Source organism: Benincasa hispida, chromosome 4 (assembly GCF_027475165.1).
Source record: "Benincasa hispida cultivar pf3 chromosome 4, pf3_genome.v1.1, whole genome shotgun sequence".
Lineage (NCBI taxonomy): Eukaryota > Viridiplantae > Streptophyta > Magnoliopsida > Cucurbitales > Cucurbitaceae > Benincasa > Benincasa hispida.
In genome coordinates, this window is record NC_143481.1 from 48,471,565 (window position 1) to 48,495,069 (window position 23,505).

At 33.5% G+C, this 23,505-nt stretch overlaps 1 protein-coding gene across 2 annotated transcripts; it reads right to left on the reverse strand.

The window, feature by feature from the left end:
* Nucleotides 1-17,396: 17,396 nt before the first annotated feature.
* LOC120075206 (two-component response regulator ARR17-like) lies at nt 17,397-21,404 on the reverse strand. 2 transcript variants are annotated; one of them, XM_090312588.1, is made up of 5 exons: nt 20,974-21,404; nt 20,751-20,872; nt 19,880-19,957; nt 18,020-18,087; nt 17,397-17,879 (listed from the first exon to the last, which is right to left on the reverse strand). In XM_090312588.1, the coding sequence occupies exons 1-5, from the start codon at nt 21,083-21,085 to the stop codon at nt 17,579-17,581; spliced, it is 681 nt and encodes a 226-aa protein (XP_090168714.1). In that variant the 5' UTR covers nt 21,086-21,404; the 3' UTR covers nt 17,397-17,578. The 2 variants fall into 2 exon arrangements, with proteins under 2 accessions (XP_090168714.1, XP_090168713.1); XM_090312587.1 differs by having other exon boundaries at nt 20,751-20,875; nt 20,974-21,222.
* Nucleotides 21,405-23,505: the final 2,101 nt, after the last annotated feature.

Sequence of the window (23,505 nt, forward strand, 5' to 3'; positions counted from 1 at the left end):
AACCAATAAACATAAAATCTCTGGTTATATGTATGTAACTTAAGCATATATGTGGTGGCATACAAGTGGATCATATCTTGAGGGATAACCAAAATGGTCTGTAGTATATGGATATAGAAGGAAAACCTTATCCTGGTAACGTTAAGGATGCAGCCCGCTTTGTGGAATGGTCACAAGTGTTGTGGCTTGTCACAGATGGTCTGATCCTAATCATTCGTGTAAGGGACATGCGAGTAGGGGCGTCCTCTACAAAGAGTTTGTATAAGACCTGACCACAAAGTGTTAACGTCTCATTATATAACACCGTTCATGGCAGAGACTTCACTTCACTAGGATGACCATAGGTAACATGATCTCAATCCTGAGTGAGTTGGGAACTCCTGCCACTAAGGGCGATCCTTTGATTTGTATGGGTGCGAGTGGCCAGGTCGCCGATTCAAACCTACCATTTTGGGAATTTGTCTGATTTAGGAGCTGGGAACTCAGCTATACAAGATGAAATTCACTCCTTCCCCGAAGTAGGGGTAAGTAAATAGATAGCTCTCTTAAGGACTGATTCTAGGGCTTGAATGATGTGGCGCCACACACCTTCTCTTGGCTCAAGAGGTGTTCACACATAGTTGGACTATGTTGTATTGTTCATTAGAGGAATCAGTGGTACTTAAGAAGTGAGATGTAACTACAAGGGCAAAATGGTAAATTGGCTCAACTGTACTTATGAGCATCTGTAAAGTGTCATCGTACTCATGATTGGTTATATCCGATGGACACAGAAGTATATCTGTGGTAAGAAGAGTTCAACTGTTGGTCTTTAGTAGAATGCCTAACAGGTAACAGATGGTGGATCTCGTGGCTAAAGAGTTTAATCAGCTATTCACATACCATTGAGGCTTCGAGCCACAGGTCCATTAGGTCCCTTGGGTAGCTTGGATAAAGTTGAGAATCAGTGTTTGGGTCAGTTTGAAATGTTCAAATTGACAAGAGGGAGTTCAATTATATATGATATAATTGAACTGGTTAATTATATATGATATAATTGAATAAATGTATGAGATACATTATTATGGAGAAAATTAGATACAAATATGATTTATATGAAGTAGAGGAGAAATTACTATAGTAGATATATGATATCAAACTATAGGGTAAGAATATAGTATGATTATATTCATTAATTATTAAATTGGTTAATTATATGATAATTGGCCTAAGACTTCTCTCGGTCGTGCGTTAGTGGGTGCAGTCGCATTCAGTTATGGTAACCGATGAATAAAATGAAATTTTGTTTCATTTTGCAATGGTTTGAAAAAATTGGCATCAGTGTGAAAACGAACAATCGCATAGTTTGAGAGCCTATACGATAGTCGCTCATCGCCAAAACAATCGCACGCTAGTCTCTAAACGATCGCTTAGCTTTCTTAAACAATCGCATAGTGTGCTGCGTTTTTTAAACGATCGTCTACCATTTACTAAACGATTGCTTAATAAAACCTACACGATCGTGTAGCTTCTTCTAGACGATAAGTAAGTGGTAAAGCAAATAAAACATGCAACTGAGCAAAAAACAAGATGTGAAGTAAATATCATATATTATACAACATAAGCGTTTGTACAAACTGTTTACAAACTACAGGACACAAGACTTTAGGGCATCAACTCTAATAATCTCCCACTTGTCCTAAAGTAAAGTGGGGTGAACATAAAACTAGTACAAAACAATAAACTAGGGCATAAAAGCCTAGTACAAGAAAATTGGTAAGGTTAGGTCACATCAACCTCAATAGGATTGAGCAATTAGTGAAAAGTGGACTTTTAAAGAGTTTAGAAGAAAAATCCTTGTCAGTGTGTGAATCATGCCTCGAAGTCAAGATTACCAAACGACCTTTTACTGGAAAAGGTTACAGAGCCAAGGAAGCCTTGGAGCTTGTATATTCAGACCTCTAAGGTCCGATGACTATTAGGGCTCGAGGTGGACATGAATATTTCATCTCTTTCATAGATTATTATTCAAAGTATAGGTATCTATACCTAATGCAACGTAATTCTGAAGCCCTTGACAAGTTCAAGGAGTATAAGGCTGAAGTTGAAAACTTATTAGGTAAGAAGATAAAAACACTACGATCTGATTGTGGTAGAGAGTATATAGACTTCCAATTCTAGAACTATATGATAGAACATGGGATTACATTCCAACTCTCGGCCCTAGGTACACCTCAAGAGAATGATGTATCAGAAAGGAGAAATAGAACCTTGTTGGGCATGGTTCGGTCTATGATGAGTTATGCTCATCTTTCAGACTCGTTTTAGGGTTTTATAGTTGAGACTGCATGCTACATTCTAAACAACGTCCCCTCAAAAAGCATTTCTGAAACACCTAAAGGTAGTTTATGCCACTTAAGGATTTGGGGATTTTCGGCCCATGTGTTTTTGACTAACCCAAAGAAGTTGGAGCTGCATTCGAAACCTTGCCCTTTTGTAGGCTACCCCAAGGAAACAAGGGGCGGATACTTCTATGATCCGAGTGATAACAAAGTGTTTGTTTCTATAAATGTTATCTTCTTGAAAGAAGACCACATAAGGGATCATAAGCCACGAAGTAAGCTCGTTTTACGTGAGTTTTCTAGTGAGACTAAGACTATTGAGGGTTTAACAAGAGTTGTTGAACAGACTGACAGATCAACAGGAGTTGTTGGGGTTGGTACATCTAGTCAACCAGCTCAAGAGTTGAGAATTTCTCGACATAGTGGGAGGGTTATGAACCCACCGGATCATTACATGGGTTTGAATGAAGCCCAAAACATCATTTCTAATGATGGGGTCAAGTATCCATTGTCTTTTAAGAAAGCAATGGAGGATGTTGACAAGGATGAATGGATTAAAGCCATGAACCATGAGATGGAGTCTATGTATTTTAATAACATATGAGAGCTTGTGGATCCGCCTGATGGGGTAAGACCTATAGGGTGTAAGTGGATCTATAAGCGAAAGAGAGGTGTAGATGGAAAGGTGCAAACCTTTAAGGATAGACTCGTAGCAAAGGGTTATACCCAGGTTGAGAGAGTTGACTATGAGGAAACTTTCTCACCTGTTGTCATGCTGAAGTCTATCAGGATACTCTTGTCCATAGCCACATTTTATGATTATGAGATATGGCAAATGGACGTCAAGACTGCGTTTCTTAATGTTAATCTTGAGGAGACCATCTACATGGCTCAACCAGAGGGGTTCGTAGTTCCAAATCAAGAGCAAAGAGTTTACAAGCTTAATAGGTCCATTTATGGGCTGAAACAAGCGTCTAAATCATGGAACATTAGATTTGACACTACGATCAAGTTGTTTGGCTTTGATCAGAACGTTGATGAGCCTTGTGTTTACAAGAAGGTCATCAACAACTTAGTAGCTTTCCTGGTACTGTATGTGGATGATATCCTACTTATTGGGAATGATGTAGGGTTGACTAACATTAAAATGTGGCTAGCTACCCAGTTCCAAATGAAAGATTTGAGTGAGGCACAGTATGTTCTAGGGATCCAGATCATTCAGGATTGTAAGAACAAAAGGTTAGCCCTATCTTGGACATCATACAATGATCAAATGTTGATCAGGTAAAGGATGCAAGATTCCAAGAGGGGTTTGGTACCCTTCAGGAATGGAATCGTTTTGTTTAAGGATCAATGTCCTAAGACACCTCAAGAGATTGAAGAGATGAGATGTATTTCTTATGCCTCAGCTGTTGAAAGCTTAATGTATGCAATGTTGTATACCAGACCCAACATTTGCTATGCAGTAATGATTGTCAGTCATTATCAATCCAATCCAGAATTTGATCACTAGATGGCGGTCAAGACGATCCTCAAGTATCTTCGAAGAACGAGGGACTATATGCTCGTGTATGGAGATAAGGATCTGATCCTTACAGGATACACAGACTCTGACTTTCAAACTGATAGAGATTCTCACAAATCGACATCGGGGTTAGTGTTCACTCTGAATGGAGGGGCTGTAGTGTGGCAAAGCATAAAGCAAGAATGCATCGCAGACTCCACTATGGAAGCCGAATATGTAGCCACTTGTGAAGCAGCTAATGAGGCTGTTTAGCTAAGAAAATTCTTTACAGATTTAGAAGTTGTTCCAAATATGGATTTGCCGATCACTCTTTATTGTGATAACAGTGGGGCTGTAGCAAATTCGAAGAAACTCGGAGTCATCGTCAAGGCAAGCATATAGAGCGAAAATACCACTTGATCAGGGAAATTGTGCATCGCAGTGATGTGATAGTCACGAAGATTGCATCGGAGCACAATGTTGTTGATCCCTTTACAAAGACTCTCACGACTAAAGTGTTCGATACCTAGAGAGTCTGGGTCTGCGGGACATGCGACATCTTATCTAAGGCAAGTAGGAGATGATGTTGGGGTATGCCCTAGTTTATTGTATATTGTACATGTCTTTATCATGTATTGTACATTAGTCTCCCGAGTCATTAGAACAAGTGAGAGATTGTTGGGATTGGTGTCCTAATTCTCCCGGAGTCTCGTTGTTTTTAATATATACACGTTGTTATGAATAAAATAAGAGTTATTTTATCTGGCATTTACTCATATCCAATAAACAACGCTCTATGGTTATCGTATGTATATGAGATATACAAGTGGATCATGCCTTAAGTGATAACCTAAATAGATCTGTAGTATAAGGATTAAAGAGGAATTCCTGATCCTGGTGACACTATAGATATGACTCGCTTTGTAAAGGTTTGCAAGTGTTGTGAACTACTACATATGGTAGATCCTGACCATTCATGTGGAAACATGCAAGCGGAGGTGTCCTATACAAAGAGTTTGCATGGGAACCTCGTGATAATACTTGTGATCTGTAAAAGACTTGTGTTTGTAATACCATTCACTGAGCTTTGAAAAGCTCATGGTTTGTTTCTGTGTTTTTCTTGCAGGTAGCTGAATAGTCTAGGTTGCGGTGTTGGTCAAGGTCTGCCACAAGTTTAGAAGTAGTATTAAATGAGATGGGTAGTCGGGGTAGTGTCTCCCTTGTAAATGTAACTTGAATGTGTAAACTAGTTTTAAATAAAGCATGTAAGACATTTCCGCTGCTGTATGTAAATAGGGTTATAAAAAGAAACCAGTAAGATAATGTCAATAAGTGGTAGCTTTAGTTAATATCATTCCTCTCCTCAGGCTCGGTGGTGCGGGTCCGGCACAGGTGTGACAATACCGTCGCACTTTATTATCTAAACGATCATTTACCTTTTTCCTAAATGATCGTTTAACTCCCGGTATTTACTAAACGATCGCTTAGCTTTTCCTACGCGATCGTTCGGACGATCGCTCACCCTTTTCCTACACAATCATTTATAGGATCGCGGACCTTTTCCTACACGATCGTTTAGACGATCACTTACTTTTCCTACACGATCGTATACTTCGCCTAAACGATCAAGCATCCTGTCTATGTGATAGATGACCTCTTCTCCCACTTGCTTGATCATTGTGTACGGTCTCTCTTCCTCCTTCCCTCTACCAAATCTGAACAACACCACACTTTGGATTCTCACTCGAAGAATACTGAGGGCTCTGAATGGTTTTGTCTTCTCCGTTTCCTTCTATTCGAGTGGTGATTGTTCGAGGTAGACTGTTAGTTTTCAGACTCGCTATGAAGGAGAAATCCTCATCTGGTATGATTTCTTGATCTCTTTAGCATTATGAATGCATATTAGTATGTTTTGAATGTATATGCGATAATTCTGTCACAATGAATTGGAAAGATCCACTTCTGCTCGTAGGTACTCTTGAATAAGAGTTCCTTCAAATAGACCTAAGAATATATTTCTAATAAGATTAGAAATCTTAGTTTAATCTTTTAGTCGGTTTAATAGGATTAAATTGGTTCTTAATAAAAGATTAAATATGTAACAAATGTATCTATAAGGGACATTTTGTCTAAGGCGGGTTCTTATTGAGTTGGTGTCCTAATTCTCCCTGAGTCTCGTTGTTTTGTAAAGATACACATTGTTTATGAGTAAAATAAGTGTTATTTAATTCTAGTATTTACTCATATCCAATAAACAAAGCTCCTTGGTTATCTTATGTGAACTTAAGCATGTATATGTGATATACAAGTGGATCATGTCTTAAGTGATAACCTAAATAGGTCTGTAGTATAAGGATTAAGGTGGGATACCTGATCCTAGTGACACTACGGATACGGCCCGCTTTGTAGAGGTTTGCAAATCTTGTAAACTACTATAGATGGTAGACCCTGACCATTCGTGTGGAGACGTGCGAGCGGGGGTGTCCTATACAAAGAGTTTGTATAAGACCAGACCATGAGATGATTTTTCTCTGTATATAATGTCATTGATACTGGAGACTTACATCTCACCTAAACGACCATAGGTGACATGAACTCAATCTTAAGTGTTTTATGAACTCCTACCTTTGAGGGCGGTCCTTTGATTAGTATGGGTGAGAGTGGCCAGATTGCCAACTCAACATGCCTACCTTTTTAGGGATTCGTCTAATTTAGGAGCTGGGAGCTCAGTTATACAAGATGGAATTCACTTCTTCCCCGAAGCAGGGGTAAGTAAATTGATTTCTCCCTTAAGGACTAATTTCGAGGCTTGAACATAGAGGCCATAGCTTCTCTTTGGAAAAGAGAACTCAGTCATAGTAGGACTATGACTTATGTTCATTAGAGAGATCAGTGGTACTGAAGGAGTTAGATGTAACTACAGGGGCATAACGGTCATTGGCCCAACTGTACTTACAAGCAATCTGTGAAGGGTTATCGCACTGTTGATTGGTTGATATGGACACATAATATATATATAGGAAGGAGAGTTCAGCTGTTGGTCTTTAGTGGAGTGCCTAGCAGTTAATGGATGGTGGATTCCGTGAATAAAGAGTTTAGTCAGTTATTCATATACCATTAGAGCTTCGAGCTATAGGTCCATAAGGTCCCCTTGGTAACTTAATGGATCCAAGTTGAAAATCAATTCTTGGTGTTGATTTAAAATTTTCAAATTGACAAAACGAAAATTCGATTATATATGATATGATCAGTGTAATGTATGAGATATATCAAGTAGAGCATTAATGTAATTGAGATTTACATTAAGTGCCATGGAATAGAAAAAGAGCTATAGTTTATATGTTTCATGAGATGAAATATTAAAACTATAGGTTATAAATATAATATGGTAAGTTAGTTACCATATATATTTATAATAATATGAATTATTAGATAATTATCTCTTTTTCTCTAATAACCAATTTAGTAGGAGGTTATTAGTAGTTTCATGGTAACCGTGAAATAAAAGAAATTTTTTTTCCCTAAATTTAGTAGTTTGTTTTTAGTGTTTTTATTCTAAAAAAGTTCTCACGGTGGCTGTCAAGTGAATGAGATTCACTAAACGATAGCTAAAGAGAGACTAAACGACCGTGGAGTGTTTATATACGTTAGTCACTCAGCTGGCCGATTAGCTAAACGATCATGGAGCTTTTGCTAATTGATCATGCAGCTTCTTCTAAACAATTGGCATTGTCTATACGATAAACTTTGTCATCTCCCACTTGCTCAATCGTTTACACGATTGTTCTTTCGATCTCATCCTCTAACCAAGTCCACACAGAGCACACACTTCTGGATTCTCACACTGAGAATACCAAGGTAGCCATTGTGGTGGTGTCATACTCAACTCGACATTGTCGAGGTTTTGTGGAGGTCGTTCATTGAGTTTGCGGTGTTTGTGTGGTGGTTACTGATTGTTCGTGATCTTGGAGATTGATGTGTTTGTGGTTGCTGTGATCGTGCAGTGTAGCAGTCGTAGTGATCGAGCGTTCGGGATTCCCGTCTTGCTGTGAATGAGCGTTCGTGATCAAGGGTATTGAAGATAAGTCTTTAAAGGTATGATAATTCTATCCCTTGATCTATATAAAAGCATGTTGTAATTTCCTTATATGCATGTTTTTGTTTCTTGATTGTAATTGTTAATGTTCATATACGAATAAAATTTGGAACAATCCTTTCGCTGCTCATGGAAATCCTCATGCACGACTTCCTTCACTATAGTATATGGATAAGGTTGGATACCTTATCCTGGTGACTCTACGAGTATGGCATGCTTTATAGGTATTACAAATATTGTAAAGTGCTACAAATGATTTGATTCTAATCATTCATGTATTAGACATGCGAGGGGGATATTCTATACAAAGGAGTTTGTATAAGAACAGACCACGAAATGTTTAGTCTCGTTATATAACGCCATTCATAATTGTGATTTTCATTTCACTAGGATGACCATAGGTAACATGACCTTAATCCTGAGTGAGTTATGAACTCCTGCCAATAAGAACAGTCCTTTGATTTACATGGGTGAGAGTGGCCAGATCGCCGACTCAACAAGCCTACCATTTTGGGATCCGTCTGATTGAGGAGCTAGAAACTCAACTACACAAGATAGAATTTACTCCTTCCCAGAAGCAGGGGTAAGTAGATAAATTGCACTCTTAAAGGCTGATTCTGGGGCTTGAACAATGTGGCGCCACACCCTCTCTTGGCCCAGGAGGGGTATAGTCATAGTGGGACTATGATCTATTGTTCATTAGAGGAATCAATGGTACTTAAGGAGATAGATGTTACTATAAGGGAAAAACGATAAATTGGCCCAGCTATACTTACGAGCGATTCATGAAGAATCATCGTACTATTGATTCACATAAATATATCTGTAGTGCGAAGAGTGCAGTTGTCGGTGCCTGACAGTTAACGGAGTGGATAAGTAAAGAGTTTAGTTAGTTATTCACGTACAGTTGGAGCTTTAAACTATAGGTCTATAAGGTTCCCTTGGTAGCTTAGTGGATTCAAGTTGAGAATAAGTTTTTGGGTTAATTTGAAATGTTCAAATTAATAAGAGGAAATTTGATTATATATGATATAATAAAATTAATTCAATTATATATGATATAATTGATATAATGTATTTGATACATTATTATTTGATTGGAGGAACTAGTGTTTGAATATAATTCAAATATTATTTCTATGAATTAGATTCATACTTATTAAATTTAATATAAATATGATTTATACTAAATGTCATAAAATAAAGAAAAAGAACTATGGTTTATGTATTGTATATGATGCAATATAAAACTATAGGTTATAAACATTAAGTTAGTTAACATATTTATTTATAATTTATTAATTTTTTGATAATTAAATTTATTTTTCTCAACCACCCTTAATGGGTAGTTGTATAGTTTTATGGAAATTGAGGGATAAAATGAAAACAGTTTTCTAATGTTCCCACAAGTTATCAGATTTACTATCAAGTGACTACACGATTGCATTGAGTTTACTATTCGATAGTGCTCTTATCTACACGATCGAGTATCCAGTCTATGCGATAGACTTCTATCTTCTGCACGATACGTTCATTCATTTACTCGATCGTCTCCTCCTCCACTCTAAACCTTCCCTCTGTCCAAAATAAGCTAGAGCCCACCACTCCTAGATTCTCACACCGAGAATATCAAGGTAATCTAGTGGTTGTGTCCGGATTTGTTCAAGGATTGAGTTGATACTCGTTACTATTCAAGGGAGTTTGAGTTGCTCGTTGCCTTCAAGTTTGATCGAGGGATACACTTGAAGAAAGGTTCTTCAAAGGTATTGTTTTTTTATCCTTTGTATTTAATTCAATGCATGCTGTAATTTATGATTTAATGTATAATCTGTTTAGTATGATTATGAATATATGTTCTTTCACAATGAAATTTGGACAATCCGCTTCCACTCATAGGTCCTCTGTAATTAGAGTTCCTTTAGATGTATTTAATTAATTTTGGGTGTTGCAAATTAAAATGATATAGATGGAAAATTGAGAGGTCTTACGACAGCTTTAATTTTGAAGTGATACTTCCATCTGAGTGTAGTCCGTATGGTAGTGAGTATTTTCTTCTTGGATTTTAGGCTTCTCTTGTTGTTTATTCCAGGTTATCGTGTTATGGTACTGGAATCAAATAGTTCATGTTGGGCTATTTGCAAAAGATTTATAGCACGATTTTAAGGCCCTTTTCAATCTTGATTGTAGTAGAACCTACAATTGCAGGAGATTGGACGTAGTCCCGAGTTTGGGACGAACTAATATTTTTTCGGTGTCATTCACTTCTTTCATTCTCTTATTTATTTTCTATTTTATGATCGTTAACCTTCTTTACTCTAACCTGTGAAGTAAGAATTTTAGATATAATTTAGTTATGCATTTATTTACATCTAGCATAAATTTTCTGTTGGGATTGGTGTCCTAATTCTCTCGAAGTCTCGTAGTTTGTAAACATTATACACATTGTTATGAATAATATAAGAGTTATTTTATTTGCATTTACTCATATCCAATAAACAAAGCTCCATGGTTATTGTATGTAAACTTAAGCATGTATATGAGATATATAAGTGGATCATGCCTTAAGTGATAACATAAAAAGGTCTATAGTATAAGGATTAAGGAGGGATACCTGATCCTGGTGACACTATGGATATGACCCGTTTTGTAGAGGTTTACAAGTGTTGTGAACTACTACAGATGGTTGGTCCTAACCATTCATGTGGAAACATGCGAGCGGGGGTGTCCTATACAAAGAGTTTGTATAAGACCAGACCACGAGATGATTCGTCTCTTTATATAACGTCGTTGATACTTGAGACTTACATCTCACCTAAATGATCATAGGTGACATAACTTTAATCCTAAGTGTTTTGGGAACTCCTGCCTTTAAGGGCGGTCCTTTGATTAGTATGGGTGAGAGTCGCCAGATTGCCAACTCAACAAACCTACCTTTTTGGGGATTTGTCTGATTTATGAGCTGAGAACTGAGCTGAGAACTCAGTTACAAAAGATGAAATTCACTCCTTCCTCGAAGAAGAGGTAAGCAGATAGATTGCTCCCTTAAAGACTGGTTCCGGGTCTTGAACATAGTTTCCAAAGCCTCTCTTTAGAAGAGAGGCTCAGTCATAGTAAGACTATGACTTATGTTCATTAGAGAGATCAGTGGTACTTAAGGAGTTAGATGTAACTACAGGAGCAAAACGATAAATTAGCCTAACTATATTTACGAGCGATCTGTGAAGGGTTATCACATTGTTGATTGGTTGATATGGACACAAAAATATATTTGTAGTGAAGAGAGTACAGCTATCGGTCTTTAGTGGAGTGCCTGGTAGTTAACGGATGGTGGATCCCATGAATAAAGAGTTAAGTTAGTTATTCACGTACCGTTGGAGCTTCAAGCTACAGGTCCATAAGGTCCTCTTGATAGCTCAATAGATTCAAGTTGAGAATCAGTTCTTGGGGATGATTTGAAATGTTCAAATTAACAAGAGAAAATTCAATTATATATGATATGATTGGTGTGATGTATGAGATACATCAAGTGGAGGATTAATGTAAATATGATTTACATTAAGTACCATAAAATAGAAAAAGAACTATGGTTTATATGTTTCATGAGATGAAATATTAAAACTATAGGTTATAAATATAATATGGTAAGTTGATTATCATATTTATTTATAATAATATTAATTATTTTATAATTATCTTTTTTCTCTAATAACTAATTGAGTGGGAGATTATTGGTAGTTTTATGGTAACCATGAGATAAAAGGAAAAGCTTTTCCTAAATTTAGAAGACTTGATTCAGAAAGAAACTCAAGGCAAGGCTATCAAGTGAAATCGTTTCACTAAACGATAGCTAGTAGAGAGACTAAACTATCGTGGAGCGTCACTATATGTTAGTTCACTCAGCTAGTCGTAGCTAAACAATCGCAGGGCATTGTCTATATGATAGGCTGCCATCTTCTACACGATTGAGCACATCATTTATACGATAAACTGTGCCATCTCCTACTTGCTCGATCGTCTACACGATTATTATTTCTCTAGTATCTTTCTCTAACCGAGATCATACAGAGTCCACAACTCCTGGATTCTCACACCGAGAATACCAAGTTAACCATTGTGGTGGTGTCCTTACTCAACTTGATTGAGTTCGAGGTTTTGGAGGTCGTTCGTTGGGTTCGTGTTGTTCATGTGGTGTTTGCTGTGGATTGTGTTGTTGTACTGGTCGTTATGTTCGAGCGTTCGTGTATTGCTGTCTTGGAGACTGGTCGAGTGTTCGTGATCAAGGAAGTTTGAAGAATAAGTCATGTACACTTTATCCCTTGATCTCATCTTAAAGCATGTTGTAATTTCGTATTGTGCATGACCTTTTAATTTCCATTTTGTGACTGTAATTATTTATGTTCAATTTCGAATGGAATTTGGAACGATCATTCCGCTACTCATGGAAATCTTTATGTCTGATTTTCTTCAATTGGTATTAGAGCCAAGTTGTTTTGATATTCCAAATTTCACTTCTGTTTTGGACTTCTTTTACAATCGTGGTGGGTTTTTAATGCATTTGTGGATGATGTTGATGAATGTTTATGGGTTAATTGCCTTTTATTAAAGCTTTCTTTTTAATTACAAAGTGTTAATTTGTAAGGGCCCCTGTGTTTTTTAGCTTAATTAACAAGCAATCGAGTCTGTAATTCAAAGTGTTTGAGTTTGTTGAGCCGTTCGTATTGGAGTTTCGAAGCATGGAGATGCGGTTCTCAGTGAGGAAGAAGACCAAGACTTGGTCGTATCGTGTAGCATAAGGTAAACGATTGTTGAAATTTGGCTAAATGATCGTGTAGATTTTTCTATGTGATCGTATAGTATTTACTAAACAATCATTTAGCTAATGCTAAACGATGGGTAAAGTGTTTACTCTATCGCATAGTGTTGGTTACTCGATCGCATAGACGTTGGAGGTAGACGATCACTTAGAGCATTTGATGCTCATCATTTAATAAAAGGCGCGTGCATTAAACGATCGTGTAATTAGCATGCCTTATCGCATAGTCACTGACTACACGATCAAGCGGTATACGATAAATTGACGCTCACTTAGCGATCGTTTAGACGATTGTGCTTCACCGCATCGTTGTCGTTTAAATGATCGTTTAAGGCTTGCGTTGGACATGCTTGCTTCACGATCACGTGCTTTCATGCTTCATCGCATAGTAAAGGTACACAATCATTGCTAAACGATCGTTTAGCTCAGGAAGTGTTGGTAAACGATTGAGTAAAGTGTTTACTTTTTTGTGTAGGCGATCATTAGGTTTTTGGTACACGATCAAGGAGACGCGTTTCTTCGTCCAGACGGTTCAAGACTCGGTTCGCCAATTTGAACCGGTGACTCTTTGCTATTTGTAATAGTTAGTTTTAGTTTTTTAGGATTTTGAGGCAAATTATCCCAGTTCATCAACTTTTATTTAATATACATGAGATGTATGTGGATTATATAGCATAGTATATGACATATAGATTTAAAACCCACCTTAGGTTGTGCAATTATTCATGCATCATGTATTACAAGTGTTATAATATGGCATGATAAAATTACAAGAGAGCATGTGCATGCATCAGAAATATAAGAGTTATATTTATGCATGCAGTAAGCATATTCATGCATCATCTTTATATTATAAGTGTTATAGTATAAGAGTGAATGGAAGCATGTTTGTTTGGTTCGTTGCTTATTTGTATAAGAGATATATAAAAGTAGCAATGAATGAATAATGCATGGATTATGACACTTAGGCCTGTTTATAAAAGTTATGAATGCTTTGTATGTGTTTGCTTTGCGTTGCAAATGGTTTTGGTTGTTTCTGTTATAAGCGTTATAATGAAAATTAGAACTAAAATCAATAAGAAAGAGTTGCATACGAACTTAGGCGAACTCATGTTTTAAAAGGGCTTTAAAATTGGATTGAGATAGACCTAAGTTCAAGATTCTAATAGGATTAGCAACCTAAATTTTAATCTTTTTAAATCGGTTTAATAGGATTAAATTGATTGGCATAAAAGATTAAAATTGTATTAAATCTATCTATAAGGGACCTTTTGTCTAAGGTGAGTTCTATCTAGGCTGTGGTACTTAAGCTGATTGAAACGGAACACCTCTACCTGGGAACCTACTTGGAAAGGTGAATTAGATAGATTTTCTACAAGCATGCGACAGTTGGTCAAGAATTGTTTGAAAACTATAAGTTATAAATATAATATGATAAGTTGGTTATCATATTTATTTATAATAATATTAATTATTGGATAATTATCTCTTTTTCTCTAATAACCAATTGAGTGGGAGGTTATTGGTAGTTTTATGATAACCGTGAGGTCAAAGGAAAAACTTTTCCTAAATTTAGAAGACTTGATTCGGAAAGAAACTCAAGGCAAGGCTATCAAGTGAAATCGTTTCACTAAACGATAGCTAGTAGAGAGACTAAACGATTGTGAAGTGTCACTATATGTTAGTTCACTCAGTTTGTCTAGCTAAACGATCGCAGGGCATTGTCTATATGATAGGCTACCATCTTCTACACGATTGAGCACATCATCTATACGATAGACTATGTCATCTCCTACTTGTTCAATCGTCTACACGATTGTTATTCCTCTAGTCTCTTCCTCTAACCGAGATCATACAGAGCCCACAACTCCTGGATTCTCACACCGAGAATACCAAGGTAACCATTGTGGTGGTGTCCTTACTCAACTCAATTGAGTTCAAGGTTTTGGAGGCCGTTCGTTGGGTTCGTGTGGTGTTTGCTGTGGATCGTGCTGTTGTACTGGTCATTGTGTTCGAGCGTTCGTGATCAAGGGAGTTTGAAGAATGAGTCTTCAAAGGTATGTACACTTTATCCTTTGATCTCATCATAAAGCATGTTGTAATTTCGTATTGTGTATGACCTGTTAGTTTTTGTTTTGTGACTGTAATTATTTATATTCAATTTCGAATGAAATTTGGAATGATCATTCCCCTGCTCATGGAAATTCTCATATCTAATTTCCTTCATTTCCAACATGGGATTTCACCAGATGGGTCGCAGTCGAAGATGCTGCCATTAGGGAAGAATTGTTGCGTGGAGGGCTATGCCGAAGGATGGTTGAGGAAGGGAGGGGTAGAGTTGCTCTTCTTTTCCTTCATTTTAGGGTTTTATTTAATTAAGGGCAAAATTGACATTTATATCTCATTGTCCCAATATCTTCTTTTTACAAATTGATCCCAAAAATCTTTAACCCTCTAACATGTATCCTATTTTTTACAATTTCCCATTTATTAGGATATTTGATTTAAGTTTAGATGTTATTTTGAAATACTTTCTTATGAGAATTAGGGAACATCTTTTGGGAGGTAAATGAATCATAATATTGAGTACCACAACGATAATTGACATGTACTTGTCTCTTGAGATTTGGAGATTCAATTTCTTCCTTTATATTTGTACTAGAAATTCAAATACAAACCATTCGAGCATTACTTTTTGTGCGTGTGTGTAAATAATAATAATATATTATAATCTTAATCTTATATATATAACATATTATAATCTCAGTTCGGTAAAAAACCGACTCTGATTGACTAATTATTGCTTTTATTATAAAAGGATATTATCATAGCTAAATCTGTCTATCAATTAAAAGTGTGACGTAATTAAATATTATATTATTTAAATTTTGTAAAATGTTTGGGATTTCAACTATCTGTTTAATTAATACAAATTGTTACTTGAATTTCAATGTTTCGATTTCATCCAGTAGTGATACAAGAGCCTTAATTAAGAGCATTTTGAGGTTGTTTTGAAATTGTTAAAATTAATTTTAATATTTATAAAATAATTTTTAAATATATTTTTAATTAATTTTAATGATATGAAAATTGCATTTAAAATGTAAAATCAAATATTAAATAAATTGTCAAACATGCTTTTAATTAATTAAAATTAATTTTGATGATATGAAAATTACATCTAAAAATGTAAAATTAAGTATTAAATTTATTGTCAAATTAAACACAGCTCAATTGACATTCCAATCATAAAGAGTCAAATTTATAATTTAACCATATCTTCGTTCCATTTATTAACCCTATTTATTTATTAGTTTTAAACTTTGAATTGTTATACATTCTTAACAAATTATTTTTCCATGTCTATTAGCTTGTTTGAATTAGTCCTCTGATGTGAGAGTGCCCATATTAGGATGTTTGTTCTCTCTACGCGGACTCGCTCTCTTAGGGGTAGAGATTCCTCGTTAAAAAATTTCATAAGTTCTAAATAAAAATGAAGAATGTATTTCCGTCTCCGTCTTCGTCCTGTTTACCTCTTTTTAAATTTATTATAATAATTTATTATTATGTTATTATTTTTATTATATAAATATTATATTTAAGTTTGAAGTTTTATTAATTGATAAGATAATGAATATGTTTAAATTGAACGTTTAAATCTATTGATAAATAAATATTTCCTTCTACTAAAAATTTGAGTATTTTCTCTTAAATTTAAATTTTCCATAAGTGAGAAATTTAACTATTTAATTAAAACTTTAGTGATTTAAAAAAGCTAAATCGGAAAAAATGCTCATGTAGGAACTCGATTCCTACGTATTCTTCGAGGGAATCCCCACTCTAATTCCCCTATAAAAATTTGCAGGGATAAGGAATGAAATAGAAACATAGATGGTGAAGCCATCTCGGTCTTGCCCTATCCCGTGGACATCTCTATTTGTGACGATATGTAAGTTTTGACTTTTTTTTTACTCTTAATTTTAAATTAATTAATATTTTAATGATAACAAATTTAGATAAACTTTTCAAATAATTTTGATTATTTTGAAATATCTATTGCATGGAGTTCGAAAAACGATTCAAAGCACTTGATTGGGGTCCAAATAAAGAAATTATATACTTCGTTAAGCCAAAAACTAACCACAGGATAAATCCTCATTAAGAATAGAGGACACCAACTAGGGTAAACAACATCCCAACACCCCTGTTTGATAAACAATTTCTAATTTTTGAATTTTGAAAACTAACCTTACAATAACTACTTCCACCACTAACTTTGAATATTTTATCATTCACTCATTTAACATGTTTAAGTAGTTTCAAAAATGTAATTTTTGTTTTTAAAATGTGATTAAGAATTCATCCGTTACTTTAAAATAGATAAAAACATAACAAAAAATTTAAAAGAAAATAAAGATAAATCTAAAAATAGAAAACATTAAAAAAAATGAGATCATTACCAAACGAACTCTTCATTACGTCAAAAAGAGCATAGATAGCTCAACTGATATAAAGCATATATTATCAACCTCGACGTCAACGTCAGGTTCGATCCCTCTCTCGCGTTGTAAAGAAAAAATTGATATTTAAATTAGAATTATTAACCGATTGGCCTCCAAAAACATCCCAATTTTGGGAGATTTTCCTCCATCTTCATCCATCTAACAACACAAAAGGTATTCATTATCAAAGACCACCAAAGAAATTACAAAATAACAATCCATTTTACATCTCCAAATTCCCCTTTTTCCACCTGAAAATCTCTCTCTATATATCAATACGCCGCTGTAACTCCAAATTATTTCAGCAAAGGTGTTCGACGAAATGCCAATGCCCCCATTTCTTCATACTCCAGCTTGCAATTCTTTCAGTTTTGGCCGTCTTTCTTCACAATGTTCTGGAGTCGCTGCCTTTCTCTTGCTCAAACTATTATTAATGCTATTTTCATTCTTCTTACTCCCTTCTAATTTCGAGTTATTTTCGTCGTCGGTGATTCCAATTTCGATTGCGAGTGTTGTTTCTTCTTCTTTGACTTGATCTGCAGAACAAAGAGTGAGGGATTTTTGAAGGTGAGGCTCAAGTTTCTTGACATCTGATAGTTGAAGAGGCTTTAGAAGGAATTCCTCTGCTCCTTCTTCCAAACACCTGTAAGTTCAAATTTTGTTCATATGTTTGAGAAGTTTATAGATTAAAATTAGTATCATTATGATTGTTTTTAATTTGTGTAATATTAGAAAGTGAATTTTAATGAGAAAATTTAATGTGAGAGTTAGCATATATTTTACATATTGATTCTTGAAGGCTCATTCTCTGATGACATCACAACAACAGGAATATCCTTCCAATAAGATCCCTGCAAATGCACCAATTACTGTTAATAACACTCATCTCATTATATTACTTTAATCTATGTGGTTATGGTTTTATGTTCGTTTCTTTCTATTTTCTCTTTTTTATTATGGTTGAATTTATAGTGAAATTTTATAAATAAAAATGAATCTTATCATTTAATAACTATTTAGTTTTTAATTTTCTTCTCTTCAAACCAAAATTTGAAAACTAACCAAAGTATTTTTAAAAAACTTGATTTTGTTTTGAAATTTGACTTAAGAATTCAAATGTGTTTTTTAAGGAAAATAAATTTGAGGAAACAAATATACTTTTTTAAAAGGGAAAAACCGATGATTAATCTAAGCCTACTTTTTTTTAGTTTTCAAAATTTATTTATCTTTTTTTTTTTTTAATATTGGTAGAGAATGGATAGCAAAACAAAGGAATTTATAAATAGAAATAGGATTTATAAACTTAGTTCTAAAAAATTTAAAAAAATGAAAAATAATTATCGAACGTCCTTGATTTAGCAAAAAGAGAAAGTGGAAACTATTCATGATTACAATAGAGTCATGTCCACCAATATCTATATAATCGACATATGGTTTCTTTTCTTTCTTCGAAGTAAATTAGAGGTAGAGAGATTCAAACTACAAATATCTTAGTTACTAACACATATTATATGTCGGTTGACTTATGTTCATTTTGAAAAAAATGTCGATTAAGAAAAAAAAAAAAGTAAGAATAAGTTTAATTTCAAATATGCCTGCTATCTCTTATACCTTTCAAATTTGGGCTATTTGATTTCATTCAAGCAATTTGAATTATTTTTTTTGATAAAATAGAAACAAAGTTGGTCCTGAGAAAGCTACAGAATAATGCAGTTTATACATATATTGACAAAGTCGAATTTTGCAAAATTTGGGTGCCTGGACTTCCTATATACAGGTAAAGTTTTTTTGTCCATTATTATCATTGTTTACTGACTTGGAATCCATTCTACTTTTTTTTTTTTTCTTTAATATATTATACTTATCTTTCATTCTAATTTAGATATCTTGCTTTCTTATTTGTAAAGAAATAATATTAAGATGAATCCATACTCTAATCATATATAAAAACAATAAAATAATAAAAATTTGTCGCATGACAAATTATATTTAGTCAAATTGGGTGAGTATAGTTAGGATATACTTAAGTATTTTTAATTTATAAACTTAAATCCTATTTTTGTCTCAGAATGTTGAATTTTGTTCTATTTTGATTCCCAATCTCTTGAAAACATTCGTTTTAGTCACTGAACTATTAAAAAGTATTCATCTTTGTCTTGCAGTTAAAATTTTGTTAAAAATTAAATGGAAATATGAGGCAACATATATTTTTGGGTTTTAAATGTATTGAGTAAGATGAAAATGAAGTTAAATATCCACTACCAATACGCCAAAATAGTGAACAATCAAAATCTTGAACTAAAAATGACTTTCAAGCTATCCCATACTCGCTTTACCATCTTATTCAAGATTGAAACCGTAGATTTTTTTAGTGTAGTTAACTTATTTAGTAGCTCAGTCATAACACAAGCAATCTAGTTAGAATAATATAAACCAAAGTAAACATCTTTAAAACAATATTCAAAGTTGGAAGATTAAAATAGAATTTAAACGAATAAATTTATAAATAGAGTTCTCATTTTTAATTGTCATTTTGAATTAGTTAGCTAAAATAAAGAATTATATAATATATAACCGAAAATTTAGGTGGAAAAAAAACGGGATTAATTGTTGCATGTATGAAAGGGTGATAGTGGAATTGACCTTGAGTCGTTTGAGTAGATCATAACCACTCATCCCAGGCATACAATAATCTGTCATGATTAGGTTGACTTTGACTTCCTGTAATGAAAAATCAAGATCTAAATGATTTACAATATTTAAAATAAATCAGGGTATTTAAAAAAAAAGGAGGAAAAAAAAAAACATAGGGGTCCCCCTGTCTAAAATATATTCCACAGAAAATCTTCATCAATTCCCGGCTGATTGAATGCACAGTTGGAAAAAGTTATATTAATTTTAATTCTACTCAAAATTTTCTTCACATGGTGATGCACAAATTTTCAAGAAATATTACTCTTTTTTTTTCGTTTTTTTTTAATTTTTTAATCTCATCCTCCTTGGTGGGAGATAATCAATCTATAAGAGTTGGTTTAATTTGAAATACCTTTTAATTTAAATACTTTTGAAAAAAAATAATTATTTTAAATGATAAAACTATTAAAAATATTTTTAAATATAACAAAATGTCCTATCTATCCCAAAACAATATTTTCAATAAAAATGTTATTATACCAATTTGTTTAAGGATAACATATTTAACATGTTTTTATTTATTACTACATTTTTTTTAAGATGGTTTAAATACTTAATTACCCTTCTTTTTTATAATCCACTTTGGATAATCTAAAATCTAGACTAAAAACACACCTTAAATTATTAAAAATTCCAAACATTTTTTCTTCTAAAGTCATTCCAAAGACATTATGATAATTCATCATCCATCAGTTCTTCTAACACATAATTCAAATTTGTTCATGTTTGAATTTGATTGTCTTTCTTTAAGCATGCATTGAAGAAAAGAGATGAGAGAGAAAGAGAGAGAAGAAAAATAAAATTAATGAAAATTAATTACCTGTTGTTGGGAGAGTTGTGAGGAAGAAAAAGAATTAGCAGCAGCAGAAGAAGAAAATTTATCAAGATCATCAAGAAGACCCAAATATCTAAGAGCTTTATCACCAGACTCCACACAAGTAACTGCTAGGGGTATTATTGGAAAGAAAAAATCAGTTTTTTTTAAAAAATTAGGAATAAATATAGATATATATATATATATATATATAATTTTAATTAATTACCTTCACATGAAGAAATTGTTAAGAGCTTTTCCAAAAGCTTTCTATCTATAAGACTATCATCCACAGCCAATACATGGAAATGGTGTTGTACTTCCCTTACTTCTGTTTCCATTTCTCCTCAAGAAGCCTCTTGAAAGATCAAGAAAGATGATTTTGATTTATATTTTTCAAAATCTCACAATAATAATGGTAACTTTGACATTATAGAGGAAGAGAAGGAAGCAAAAATGGGAGGGGTGGTGGGTGTGGTAATATTGGAGGATTTTATGAACAAGTGGGTGAGGAGAGAAAAAAAAGAAAAGGAAGCTAAAGAATAGTTAGAGAAGAAGTATAGTAGATGTCATGTGTGTGTGTTGAGAGGGTTTGTATTTTCTCTCATGCTTGAGATCTTTCTATAGATTCTCTATACCCCATTGGTACAACAACCACTTATCTCTCTCTTTCAACTCTCTCTCCTTAAATAGCTTTTTAGTCCCTCTACTTCCCCAAAATTTACTATACTACAATAGTATCGATCTCCACTTATATGTCATGTCAACACGCTTGTATAAATAAAGTGGGACTCGTTAATATTGATGTGGGGTTCATGAAAATTTATGAAGACAAATTTTATGTATGAACAAATTGAATTAAATTTTTGTCAACATGTCAGATATCTTCATAGATTTGATATCAATATGAGGAGTGAATCGGTATTTTTATTATATCGTATAAAAAATATATGGAACATTAAAAGTAAGTAATAAAATATCAGTAATGTAGATATAATAGGAATAATTTTTACTTGCTTAAAAAGCATAAAAATATTTATTTTATTTTTTATGTGTTTATTTCTAAAATATCTATCGATGTCGACATTTTGTTGACATTTTCATAAAATTGAGACATTGATATTTTCATTTGCCGACATTTTAAATTTTCTTTCATTAAATCTTAAATTTAGTCATTCAAAGTCGATAATAATTTTCAAGCAAGTAAAGACCCGAAAGGTATGTTTAGCCCAATGATCGAGAAGTACGAGTTGAGTATTAGGAGTTGTGAACTCCACTTTTTCTTTGGTCCAAGAAGTTTATGTGTCGCACTAATAAAAAAAAAACAATTTTATATCTTATCAATTTCTTATACTGTGGGTCCTAAGAGTTCAAAACTCACTATTAAACTTCTTGCCTCAAATACTCCAGAGAGATTGTTAATGGAGATTAAATTATGTTTTTGAAGAAAAATCAATAATAAACAAATAGTTAGGGCAAATTTTAAAATTTATTTAAAATATGTAGACTAAAATAAGATATTTGAAAGTAAATTGATCAAAAAAAGAAAACGAAACTAAAAGTATAAGGAGAAAATGGTATTTTAACTTCTTTTTTTTTTTTTTTTATCTTTTCTTTTCTTTCCTTTGCTACACTTTTTCCCTTTTACTTTCTTGGTTAAGATTTTGTTTGATTGCCAAGAAAAAATCCCGAGATCTTTGTTGCCATTCGGTCATCATGATGATGGAAAAGAGTTGATTTTGGGTGTTAGTTGGATTTGATTCAATTAATTAATTAATTAAAGACTTTTATGATATTAATTAGAAGAGAGTACTTAACTAATTAATCAAACTATCATTAAATTGGATTCTCCTCTCTCCATTTTTCCCATGGTTTTGTCCCTCTTATTTCTTTTTCTTTTTTTTTTCTTTTTCTTTTTTTAAAATTGTATTAATGCAATATTAATTACTGGCAATTAGGAAGGAAGGTTGGCTTCTCTAATTTCTAGACTTATTAGAGAATTTCATTTTAACTTAATTTAATAGATAATCCTTTACCTGTATTCTCAGCATCTTTTCTAACCTTTTATTGGCCTCCATTCTCACAGCATCTTCCCCAAACCATCTGGGAATGATAGATGTGACCTATTTTAGGAGCTATTTTACATTATCAAGTGTCACTATTACCATCTTTATTTTCTTTTATTAGCCAAAATTATGGTTATTGTCAAAGTGAACTCGATAGTAATTGATGTATATTCATTTCTTTGAACTTAGAGATTCAAATCTACATTCTCATTTTTTGTAGTAAAATTAATCATGGTTGTTTGTTTGTTGTTTTTAATATCAAACACTAACAACTGGGTACTAGTGTGTTTATTTTGTTTCTATCATCTTTGTACAAGGATGCACTAGGTAAGGCTTTGATCCATGGATAGACTCAAGTCTAAAGGTTGTCAATGGTTTGTATATCCTTCAATAAAAAGTCAAAGCCTTAAGTGTTTGGTTAGCATAGCTAAATTCGTCTTATATCACAAAAAAGGTAATAGATAAACTAAACTCACTAGCTGAAAAACTGCAATCTCAGGAACTACACTAAAGCTGTTAATATTGCATATGTCCTAGGATGCTACACTATTGGACTCTATAAATAATTCTCATTCCTCCATCTCAAAGAGGATAAACAATATTTTGAGTGCTTAGTTAAACTAAATACTTCTTGTGCTAATTTAAGCTTCAAGTTGCATTCAGTTCGACGTTATACCAATGTGAGTCTTTTTATA